The sequence below is a fragment of the Tamandua tetradactyla genome, chromosome 9, assembly GCF_023851605.1.
Source record: "Tamandua tetradactyla isolate mTamTet1 chromosome 9, mTamTet1.pri, whole genome shotgun sequence".
In the NCBI taxonomy this organism is placed as follows: Eukaryota; Metazoa; Chordata; class Mammalia; order Pilosa; family Myrmecophagidae; genus Tamandua; species Tamandua tetradactyla.
In genome coordinates, this window is record NC_135335.1 from 18,881,436 (window position 1) to 18,894,349 (window position 12,914).

Sequence of the window (12,914 nt, forward strand, 5' to 3'; positions counted from 1 at the left end):
TTAAGCAAATACAGGAACTAAAAAGGGTTATAGAGGCTGCTTCACATTGTCTCACCAGTTCCTTTGCAGTCTTTTTCTGCACATGCCAAAGCAGCACCTTACAATCTGTGGGACCAGAGCATCTTGAGTGTGGCAATGGAAGAGTTGGGTGAGTGAGGAGCTTTTAGGAGAAACTAAGAGAGTGAGGATTTGGCTGATGTCTCCTTGTGTGGGTAGGGTAGCCAGATTGAGAGCATTACTGAAAGAATTTTATTTTCACTTTTATCTTCAGTCCAACCAAGAGTGAAGCGTGAGGAGCTTTGATTGTTTTGGGCAACTATTAGTTCACTGTTTGCAGTAGCACAATAGGCAGAGAGCTTGGTGCTAATTACAGAGTAAACTCCCACGAATACTTTTGGACAAAATTGTGATTACAATTGTTTTTCTAACGTGGGCATTTTGCACCTCTGGGACTCCTGGAGATCATACGGGGGTTACACTGCTGGTGATCTGGGGGAAACGGTGAAAGGTGGAGAAGGGTGTTATAAGGAAGAGAAATGGAACAGAAGTACTGGAGTGAGATCAGCAGGGGTTGGAGAAAGGCCAGGGCGGTTTCATTTGTTTCATGGTTTAATATTAAATCAAGAAGGCATTGCACTGTAATTCTAGTGGTTTTGTTGCTGAGCTTTTTATTCAGAGCTATTCTGAAGGAAAAGATTACTATGTCCTGCAAATATGATACCTTCTCCCACTCCGATACAATTAAAACCGGCAGTGGAACTATTGCAGAGAAAACCCTAATTTCAAACCTTTAGAGTTAAGTAAACTGGTTTGTCATTCTTGGGACTCATTTCATAGCCTTTGCCAGGTTTTGTTGCTGACATCCTCACTAACACTGAGTCACTAACCTTTACCCAATTTCCCAACTATATTAATTCCATAGTGTACTGGGTTTTTGTGTGTTTGGGGTATGTAAAAAGTATAAACAACAACAATATTGTGCATGTTGTCTTATTTTGTTCATTTGGGTGTGACTTGAGGAAGGAAGAAAGGCAAATAACAGAGGGAAGTGATGTTGATTGAAGAAGAGAAGTGGGTGTTCAACAAATATTGAGTTCCTTTTGATGTAAAGTCTATTTTCATGCTTGGGATAGAATCCATTTTGGACTTGGGATAGTGTCCAAATCCTGTGTGAGTATTGGGAAAATCCAGATTTTTGCCTGAGTTCCCCTAGGATTTAGCTCTACATTTTAATTTCCGAGATACCTAATGGTTTTCATGCATGTAATTGAAAAGAAAACTAATGTTTATTTATTCAGTGACTTAAGCAAAAGCCAGGCATTTTTACATATGTCGTTTTAGCATCCACAGCAACCGTCTGAAATAGCATCATCTGTCTTTCTTTCAAATGAGAAATTGAAGAAAAAGAAAATAACCTGTTCAGGGTCACTCTCAGGAGCATCTTACCCCAAAACCAATTAAGCTTCAAGGTAATTACTGCTTTGAGAGGTGTGTTGGCTCAAATGTTCCCACTAATGAAGGAACCCAGACATTAAAAAAATGGTATATTTGCACAATTTTGCCTCTCTTAAGCAGAATGGACGGTAGAGAAATCTGGTCCAGAAATGTGAAAAGCATCATTGGCATAGATTGCCCAGATAGCTGCACCTGAGCAGCTTTCTTTAGCTTGTCAACAGCCCAATAATTACCCACAAAATTTTGGGTGGAGACACAGCATCCGGTATTGGTAGGCAAAGAAGAGCAGATACTCCCTCTCTACAGTACTTCCACGAGGATAGTAGGCTACTATCCACCCAGAAGGTTTTACCTAAACACCATTACAGGGAAATGCTAAAGGGGCAGCAGTAGCAGATTTTATGACTAGGGATGCAATCGTACAAATCATGAGGACACCCAAGAATCTTCATTTTACTCTTTTTCTATTAATGATGGCAGTATTATCTGATTTCTAGAAAGGGGTTTGCGCTGTAGGTGAAGTAAAGGACTATAGAGTTTTCGATCTAGTTTCCACTCCCCATCCCCACCAGTAACCCCTTATTTGTCTTACTAAAATCAGTTATCTTCGAGTTACAGAATGTGGCCTGAAGCAAGATGATTTTGGGGTGCTCGTGATATGTGCACTCAGAAAACAGGAAGAGAAAGGCCTAACTCATGACCCAGAAGGAAGGGTCTTAATAACTTTCGTTAGCTGGTGCTCTTAAAAGGAACTCTTAGTAATATGATTTACTTCTCTTATAGAGGATGTTTTCCCCTGCCCCCAGTCTTTTACACTGTCAATCATTGACAATAGTCAACGATTTTTAAAATTTGAATCCATTGAATCCAAGAGGATCTTTGATGTCTGATTGAAGCAGAGCGTAGACATTAGAAGAAAAAAAAATAGAGGCTATCTCTTAATAGAGAAATGCAGAATGAAAATTTGTAATTCCCGAATTTTCTCAGATTGCCTATTCTGAGACAATGCTTTTACTTTCTCTTTCTACCTTAGCTTTCTTTTTATCTTTATTTCTCTCCTTTTCCTTTTCTTTTTTTAAAACCTTTCATTATAAAGAATATTCAATATATAAGAAAGTAAAGAAAGCAGTTTAGTGACAACTGTTAAAACCAACAACCAGCTTAAATAATCATCAACCCTTGGCTAATCCTCTTTTATTTTTGTTTTTTTTCTTCTTTTTTTCCCTGGGCTAATCTTATTTCATTATATACCTAGCCATTCTTTCTGTGCTGGATTATTGTAAAGCAATTCCACATGGTATATCATTTCCTCTGTAAATATTTCAGCATTAATCTCTAAAATAAATAAATGTATACATTACATACAGATAATTGTAGTACCATGATCACACTCCAAAAAATCCTTAACTGTAATTAATTAATACCCTGAGATACCATTATCACACTTAAAAATTTTAACAGGAATTTCTTCAATATTATTGAACATCAGGTCAGTATTTGGTAGTCTCTTGTTGTTTTTTTAGTTTAGTTAAGGATCTAAATCAGTTCATACATTGATTTTAGTTGTGTCTTTTAAAATCATCTTAATCTATAAATCCCCCTTGATCTCTTTCTCCCCATTACAGCTTATTTGTTGAAAGGTCATTTATCCTGAAGAACTTAGTTCAGTTTTTTTTTTTTTTTATCTCTACAATTCTATATAAAAGTCACCATTTTTGAGATGGATGACGTAGAGGGATCTATGAGGATTATAATTTTAAGAAATGATTAGATCCTTCCATAATACATCAATACCACCCCTCTCATTCTGAAATAAATGAAAATTGGCTTTTTAGTGACCTATAAAGTTCGTTTTCTTATGCTGAGGACTTCAAAGCAAGGCAGGTCCTTAGAAATAATCTCATGTAATATTTTGCAAACTTTTAAAAAAGTTTCTTAACCTGCGTTAAGAAATCCAGTAGAAATCCACTAAAGGGTCTGGATACTTGATTTGGAAAATGTTGTTCTACCAGTCACTTAATTATGTAGATGAGTACATGGCTTCAGAAAAGGTAATGCCATGCTTAAGGTGACTCAGATAATCCATGGGAGAATGTGGAGTGAAATGTCTGACTAGAAGTATGGGCTAGGGGTCAGATAGCCAAAATTCAAGTCCTGGTTCTGCTCTTAGTAGCAGCATGACCACAAGCCAGTTATGTTCTTTGCCTTCCTTTATCCATTTAAAAACAGAGGCTGATAAAATTACTTGCCTCAAAGCATAAAGATGATTAAATGAAATATGTAAATTCCTGAATGCAGTACCTGGCATGTATTTTTATTATTAATATGAATTCATCATAAAGAGGTAATAATAGTGTAATCTTTATAAAATTGATTGGCTTTTCCCAAGAAATCTGACGGAAAAATAAATCATAACTATTTGGATTGTGACATCTTGCTAGATTTTGCAATATCTCAGTTTTCTTTCCAACCCTTTTACCTCCCCACATAATAAAAGATAGGGTACTTATATTGGTTTTCAGAATTTGTTATGTAGCTTGGGATAATTCTTGAGATTTCTGACAAAATAATCAAGGTTAAGAGTAAGTATTACTGCTCTGGTAAGTGTGTATAAACATTTTAGTTTGAAGGAATTTTAAACTTACAGAAAAGTAACAAAAATAAGACAGAAAATGTCAATATACCCTCTATCTATATATCAGTATTTACCAACATTTAACATTTTTCCATATTTGCTATGTCTTTCTCTCTTTCTCTCCTAAACATTTGAGTGTAGGGTTCATAAATTATACTCCTTTACCACTTGATAGCTCCATGTATATTTCCCAAGAGAAGGATGTTCACTTATGTATGCACATTAAATCCAATGATCAAGTTCAAAAAGTTTAACATTGTTATCAAATTTAGTCTATATACCAATTTTTTCAATTGTACCAATAATGTCATTTTTGGCATTTTATCCTTCATTATTAGATCTAGTCTAAGATCATTTAATTGTCTCTTTAGTTTCTTTTTTAAAAAATTGGGTAATATATATACAACAAAAATTTTCTATTTCAACTACTCCCAAGCAAACAGTTCAGTGGATTAATCATTAATATGATCAATGATGTGCTACCATCACCCATATGTGTTACTGAACTTTTCCATCACACCAAATAGAGACAGTCCCCCCAAGATGCTTTAAATACAGTTCCCCTCCCGTATCCCTGCTAAATGTGTTCTACTTTCTGTCTGTATGAATTTGCATATTTATTCATTTCATTTAAGTGGAATCAAGCAACTTATATCCTTTTGTCTGCCTTATTTCGTTCAATGTGATGTCTTTAAAGTTCATCCATGTTGCAGTATATTTCAGAACTTCATTCCTGCTCATGAGTGAATAATATTCCATTGTACATATATACCACATTTTATTAATCCATTCATCTGTTGATGGACACTTGGACTGCCTTGCCTTTTGGTTATTGTGAATGGTACTACTGTGAACATCGATATGCATATATATGTTTGAGTCCCTGCTTTCAATTCTTTTGGGTGTGTCCCTAGACATGGGATTACTGGGTCATATGGTAGTTCTATGTTTAACATTTTGAGGAACCACCAAACTGCCAGCAATCCCATGCCAGCATTTGTTATTTTCCATTTGCAAAAAACAGCCATTTTAGTGGGGTTGGAGGGGTATGTCATTGTTGTTTTGATTTGCATTTCCCTACTGGCTATTGATGTTGAGAATCTTTTTCACGTATGTCCTGGCCATTTGTATTTCTTCTTTGGAGAAATGTCTATTCAAGTTCTTTATCCAGTTTTTAATTGGGTGGTTTGTCTTTTTGTTTTTAAGTTGTAGGAATTCTTTATATATTGTGTATGGTTTCCACATCTTTTCTCATTCTGTTGGTTGTCTTTTCAATTTCTTGATACTGTTCTTTGCACAAAAGTTTTACAGTTTGATGACGTCCAATTTACCCATTTGTTCTTTTGTTGCTCCTGTTTTTGGTGTGAAGCCTAAGAATACAATGTCTAATACAAGATCTTGAAGATATTTATCCATGTTTCCTTCTAAGGATTTTATTTATATTTAGGGCATTGATATATTTTGAGTTGATTTTAGCATACCGTGTGAAGTAGAGGTCCACTTTCATTTCTTTTCTATGCAGATAATCTAGTTTTCTCAGCAACATTTGTTGAAGGGTCTGTTCTTCAGTGAAACTTGCACCCCTGTATACAACCTGTTGGCCATGGATATAAGAATTTATTTCTGGAGTCTCAGTTTTCTTCCATTGGCTCTTATGTTTGTGCTTATGCCAGTATCACAATGTTTTGATAACTGAAGCTTTGTAATAAGTTTTAAAATGAGGAAGTGTGTGTTCTCCAATTTTGTTCTTCTTTTTCAAGATGGTTTTGATTTTTAAGGTTCCTTCCCCTTCCATATGAATCTGGTGGATAGCTTTTCCACTTAGAAAAGATGGTTAATGGAATTTTGATTAGGTTTCTCTTAAATCTGTAGATTGCTTTGGGTAGTACTGACATCCTAACAATATTAAGTGCTCCATTTGTTTAGGTCTTCCTTAATTATTTTCAGCATTTTTTTTTTTTTAATTTTATTTTGCATGGGCAGGCACTAGGAATCGAACTCAGGTCTCCGGCATGGCAGGAGTGAATTCTGCCACTGAGCCACTGTTGCACGGTCCAGCAATGGTTTTTAGTTTTCTACATACGAATCTTTTACATCCTAGATTAAATTTATTCCTAGATATTTGATTCTTTTAATTGCTATTGTAAAAGTAGTTGTCTCCTTGATTTCCTTTTCAGATTGTTCCTTGATGGTGTATAGAAATGCCACTGTATTTTGCATGGTGATCTTGTATCCCACCACTTTGCTGAAATCACTTATTAACTTTTCTAGCCTTTTTTTGGTAGATCCTTTGGGATTTCTCTCTATATAGAATCATGTCATCTGCAAATTGGGATAGTTTTATTTTTTCTTTTCCAATTTGGATGCCTTTTATTTCTTTTTCCTGTTAATTGAATTGTAATATCAGTACAGTGTTGAATTGCAGTGATGAAAGTAGAGACGTCTTGTTTCAGTCTTAGGGAGAAAGCTTTCAGTATTTCACCATTGAGTATGATATTACTGATGGGTTTTTCATATATGCCCTTTATCATGCTGAGGAAGTTTCCTTCTATTCCTAATTTCCTGAGTGTTTGTGTCAAGAAGGGATGCTGAATTTTATCAAATACCTTTTCTGTGTCAATTAAGATGATCACATGGGGTTTTTAATTTTTTTTTTACAAGTTGTAGGTTTACAGAAAAATCACATTAAAAAGGCAGTTTCCATATATCCCCATTATTGACACTCTGCATTAGTGTAGTGCCTTTGTTAAAATTGACATATGAATATTAACACTGTACTATTAACTATAGTCCATAGTTTACATTAGATGTATTTTTCCCATATAACACCCTATTGTTGACGTTTTGCATTAATGTGATGTATTTGTGATAATTTATGAAAGAACCTTTTTATCCATGTTCTGTTAACTCTAGTCCTTCGTTTACAATAGGGATCACTGTGTAATACTGTCCTATATTTTCTCTTCTAATTTGTGTTCTAATAACGTAAATATGATGTAAAATTTCCCCTTTTAACCATATTCACATATATAATTGAGTGCCGTTAATTACCCTCCCAATATTGTGCTACGGTCACCATTACCACCATCCATTTGGAAAACTTTACCATCAACCTAAATAGAAATTCTGTGCTAATTAAGCATTAACTCCCCATTCTCTACCCTCAACCCAACCCTGTAACCTATATTCTAGGTTCTAACTCTATGTTTGCTTATTATAATTATTTCATATCAGCAAGATCATACTATATTTGTCCTTTTGTGTCTATCTTATTTCACTCAGCATAATGTTTTCAAGGTTCATCCATGTTGTCATATGTATGAGGGTTTCATTCCTTTGTACAATTGGGTAATATTCTAATGTATGTATATACCACATTTTGTTTATCCATTGATTAATGGATGCTTGGGTTGCTTCCATCTTTTGGCAATTGTGAATAATGCTGATATGAACATCAATCATAATGCAAATATGTGTTTGAATCCCTGCTTTCAATTCTCCTGGGTATATACCTAGTAGACGGATTGCACGGTCAAATGGTAAATATAGAATTATTCCTTAGCTTTCTGAGGAACTGCCAAACTGTCTTCCACTGAATCGGCACCATTTTATATTCCTACCAGAATGAATGAGTGCCCCTATTTCCCCACATCCTCTCTAATACTTAATTTTTTTTTAATAGTAGCCAATCTAATAGGTGTAAAATGTTATCTTATTGTGGTTTTAATTTGCATTTCCCTAATAGCTAGAGATGTTGAGCATCTTTTCCTGTGCTTTTTAGAATTTGTATATCCTTTTTAGAGAAATGTCAATTCAAGTATATTTTCCATTTTTTAAATTTGGGTTGTTTGTCTTTTTATTGTTGAGTTGAAGAAGTTCTTTATATATTCTAAGTATTAACTTTTATCAGATATGTAGTTTCCAAATATTTTCTCCCAATGAGTAGGTTGTCTTTTCACTTTCATGATAATATTCTTTGATGCACAGAGTTTTAATTTTGAGGAGTTTCCATATATCTATTTTTGTTGTTATCGCTTATGTTTTGAGTGTAAAGTCTGAGAAACCGTTGTCCAATGCAAGATCCTGAATATGCTTCCCTAAATTTTCTTCTATAAGTTTTGGTACTTATATTTAGGCTTTTGATTCATTTTGAGTTAATTTTATTGTGCGAGACAGGGGTCATCCGTTCTTTTGCATATGGATATAGTTTTCCCAGCACCATATGTTGAAGAGACTATTCTTTCTCAACTAAGTGGACTTGGCAGTGTTGTCAAAAGTCAATTTGCTCTCAGGGATGAATCTGGCCCTGGTACCGTGGGATCAACAATTCCGTCTTGACTAAAAGGGGGAAAAAGTGTAACTAATAAAATGTCAGTGGCAGAGAGAGTTCAAATAGAGTTGAAAGACTACTCTGGAGGTTGCTCTTATGCAAGCTTCAGGTAGACCTTGCTCCCTATCATAACCTGCCAACCCCCAACCAGGACCATTCCAGCCAATCCTAAAGAACACCTAGGGCAATATATAAGATTCCACAAGGATTCCAGGCACTAGAGTAACTTTCCAGAAACCTACAACCTCCAGATAGTTTCACGGTCCATATAAGTCCTGAAACCTAGCCCAGCCTCTCTAAAACATCAGCTAGTTCCATCTCCTTACCCTGTATTAGTGACAGCCCCTTCCAACATGAAGAATTTAAAATGGCCGTAGCCCAAACATCCCTAAAGAAAGTGATAGAAAGATCAAAGGTGATGGTGTAATTATACAGAGAAGACAGAACTTAACAAATGAATATGATTGCTGAATCATTAAATTGATATCTCTTTTAGCCTCCAGTATCTTAGAGCAGCTAAAAGTAAAAACCTAAAATTGTGGAATTCAACCCATGTCAAACTCTGAAATATGTTCTACAACTAATTGTGGTGCTGTGCTTTGGAATTTCTTGCTTTTTTGTGTATGTGTTATTTTTCACAAAAAAGAAAGAAAAAATGGTGATAAAAAAAAATCAATTTGCTATAGGGTCATGCCAGCAAGACCGCCATGCCTGTCCTGCTTTGGCCTGCATGTCATGAGTCTGTGCCCAGCTGCACAAATGTCCACTGTGCCCAGAGCAGCAGCCTTGCTACACCACCTGCCCCACCTAGGGCTGCAGCTGGGAGAGCCTGGGGACAGAGGGTGGGGGAAGTACCCTGGGACTGGGTGGGTTGAGGTGGGGGGACAGGTGTTAAAGATCTAGGGACGAAGGGCCTAGGGACCCTGCACCTGGTCCTTGCTGTCCGTTGTCAGGGGCAGCGTGAGCAGGCTGGGCCTGGAGTGGGGGACCCGGCCCTGTGCAGTATTAATTGCTAAATTATTATCCAGGAGGGGCAGCACTGGACTGGCCCCCCTGGGTATTTATTGCTGTTCATAGTGTGTGTGTGTGACATATAAGATTTTCTTTATTTTGTATATGACCAATAACACCTTTTAAAAAGAAAAAAAAAATCAATTTCCTATAGATGTAAGTCTATTTCTGAGGTCTCCTTTAGATTCCATTGGTCTATATATATATATATATCCTTGTGTCGGACCATGCTGTTTTGACTCCTGTAGTTTATAATAAATTTTAAAGTCAGGAAGTGGATCCCATGTGTCTTTTTTCCCTTTCATTCTATCAACAGTGTGTACTACACTGATTGATTGCTTTTCTTACCTTGTGCCACTCTTGCATTCCTAGGATAAATCCTTTTTTGTTATGCTGCATAATCCTTTTAATGTGCTGTTGGATTTAATTTGCTAGTATTTAGTTGGGGATCTTTTGCATTTATATTTATAAGGGATATTGGTCTGTAGTTTTTCTACATTTGTGATGTTCTTAGCTTTCTTTCATAATACTTATATTAGAATGAGTTATGATGTGTTTCCTCCTCGTCAGTTTTTTGAAAGTTTGGTAAAAATTGTTATTAGTTCTTCTTTCTATATTGGGTGCATTTATTCATGTCTTTTGTTAAATTTTGGAAGTTTTCAGCCATGTTGCTTTAGAATGTTCTTCCTCTTTCCCTTGTTATTTTCCTTCTGGGACTCCTGTTACATATGTATGCTGATGGTGTTCCAGAGATTTTTAGGTTCTCTTCACTTTTCTCCATTCTTTTTTCTTTCTGATGCTCAGACTGAATGATTCCAGTTGTTTTATCATCAAGTTCACAGGTTCTTTCTTCTGTCAGTTCCAATCTGCTCTTGGAACCCTCTAGGGAATTTTAAATTTAGTTACATGATCTTCAGCTCCAGCCTTTCTTTTGGTTCCTTTTTTTTTTTTTTAACAAGGTGGAAATTTATTTTTATTGTGGCAACATATATAGAATGTAAGAATTTCCATTTTAACCACTTTTGAGGATACAATTCAGTGATATTAATAACATTCATAATACCCTGCTTCAACCATTGTCTCCCACTTTTATTCTCTTGATATAGTATAGACAGACAGAGATTTTAAAAAAAAATTTTTTTGCTGTAATTGGATGAGGCCCACCAGGATTCTCAAAGATATGTTCTTTACTTAAAATCAACTCATTACAGACGTGAATCTCATCTACTAAATACCTTCACAGCAACACCTAGATTAATGTTTGAATGAATAACTAGTTACTATTGTGTGAGCTGAACCAGGGAAACAAGCAAGGATGAAAATACTACTGCAGAGAATCAACATCTGGAAACTCTCCAACTGCCACCTCCAGCAGCTGCGTTCTGGAGATAGACCCTTGTTGCTAAACATGCTCCCTCTAGCAGTTATGACCTTGCAGCATTCTTGTGATAAAACTGCCTTGCCCAAACGTTCCCCCTCCAGCAGTTACAACCTTGCTGAACTAAGGCAGTGTTCTTGCCAATGGAAGGCCGCCAAACTCCCAAGGACCCACCTGTGAGAAACCCCACTAACTCTAACCCCAACTCCCTTTAAAACCCCTACTTGAAGCCGGGGAGGCAGGAGTTGATTTCTTGAATCAACTCTCCATATTATCCCTCTGCTAATAAATCTTCCTTCCCCCACTGCTGGTGTCATGTCTCTGTCTCTGCTTTGAATGTCCAACCTCCACCCAGCCCGAGACTTTCAACTATAGTCTAGCCAAGTTGACACTTAAAACTAACCATCATATCTACCCCAGTGATTTTGGAAGTGTAAGGTTTAGGAGGCAAAAGAGAGAAGAGGCAGATCAAGAAACTTTAGAGTGAGCCAGTTTATTCCTGCACTCCTGGGCAGAGCTCACAGAACTCAAGGTAGGGAGTAGTGAGTTTGCCTCTGGGTCCTGGTGCGGGCGGTTTTTAAGGAAGGGGGTTAGGTGACGTCTAGAAGGGACAGCACATTTTACACAGCTCGAATCATGGTGACCTTCCCTGTTCCCCCGACCTAACAGGAAGCTGAATGAAAATGGGGCCTCTTGCAACTGGGCCTCTAAGTGATTGAGCAGAGCTCCTCTACCAACCTGTGTTAGACATGGAGCATAAGTGAGAACTAACCTTTATTTTGTTAGGCCTCTGAGATGCAAGGGGCGGTGGGGGAGGGGGGTGGGGGTTGTTACCACAGGCATAACCTATGATAAATAACAAACAGCAAGAGGAACTTGTAATGCCACACATCTATCTTTCCTGACATCATATTTTTTTTATGTATTTGTAGAAATGTGAACCATGCAGTATTTGTCCTTCTGTGTCTGGCTCATTTCACTCAGCATGATGGTTTTATTTATTTTACTTCATTTCTATAAATAAACACTCTCCCTTCCCCCCCCCCCCCCGCAATCATCTTTTCACATAGTAATTGGCACTATTTCATCCTGGACACATACGTTAAGGCTACCTAACTTAATATGCAACACATTAAACACTTAATACACTATCTTTTGCTAAGTTTTCAAAGACAGTCTTTCTCCTGTAAAATCTCAAAACCCCAGGAATAATCAGGAGCATCAATGCTTGATTTCTCAAGTCCAGTCAAATCTTAAGTGGGTGGAGTAATAAAAGGAACCCAAAGGAAAAGTAAAAATTTATCCACGGTAAGTCATATTTATCAAAAAACACTGTGAAAATTTAGAATGGAATCAAATTGTCAACTTTAATGCCTGAAGACAGTCCCCCAAAAGAAACAAAAGTGACTGTTTCAAATGTTGTCTTTTTGGTTCCTTTTTATAATTTTTACCACTTCGTTAATTTTTTTCTTTGTTCATGTATCATTTCCATGATTTCTTTGAGCTGTTTGCTCACACTTGAGACAAGTTTTTAGAAATCTTTGTCTGGTCTTCTTCACTGATGGTTTCTAATTTTTTGTCTTGCTCTTTTGCATGGGCCAGCATTTCCTATTTCTTTCTGTTCATTGTAATCTCTTATTGGATGATGCAAATTTTAATATTTTTGCATGTTATCTCTCAAATTTAATTACTGTCATGCCTGTTCCTTATGCTTGTATCCAGAGAGTATCCTGGACACACATGACCTTAGGAATTCTTCCATGTACATGGGTCTGAATGTCCCCTCTTCTCCTAGGAGATGGTCTATCCTTCTGCTCCTGGGCACTGTATTTTATGTCTTATATCTGAAAATTCTTTGCCTTTGTCAGGTGTGATTTTTTTTTTTTTTTCACATGGGCAGGCACCGGGAATCGAACCCGGATCCTCTGGCATTGCAGGCGAGCATTCCTGCCTGCTGAGCCACCGTGGCTCACTCTGTGTGGTGTGATTTTAATTGCTTTCTCACAGTGTTTCAGCTTCCCTTCAGGCTGAATCTACTTGTGAGGTAAGTTCTAGGAGGGTGTTCTAGTTTGCTAGCTGCCAGAATGCAATATACCAGAAACAGA

General features: G+C 36.7%; 1 protein-coding gene across 4 annotated transcripts in view; it reads left to right on the forward strand.

Moving 5' to 3' along the window:
* The window catches only part of LPXN (leupaxin), a 49,299-nt gene that overhangs the window by 3,921 nt on the left and 32,464 nt on the right, over positions 1 to 12,914 (forward strand). For 2 of the 4 annotated variants that reach the window (XM_077116186.1, XM_077116188.1), the window contains exon 1: positions 8 to 148. The exons of the other annotated variants lie outside the window; for them this stretch is intronic. In XM_077116186.1, the coding sequence (XP_076972301.1) occupies positions 136 to 148 (13 nt within the window). In that variant the 5' untranslated portion in view covers positions 8 to 135. Of the gene's footprint in view, positions 1 to 7; positions 149 to 12,914 lie in introns of those variants that run through there. 4 annotated transcript variants of the gene reach the window in all.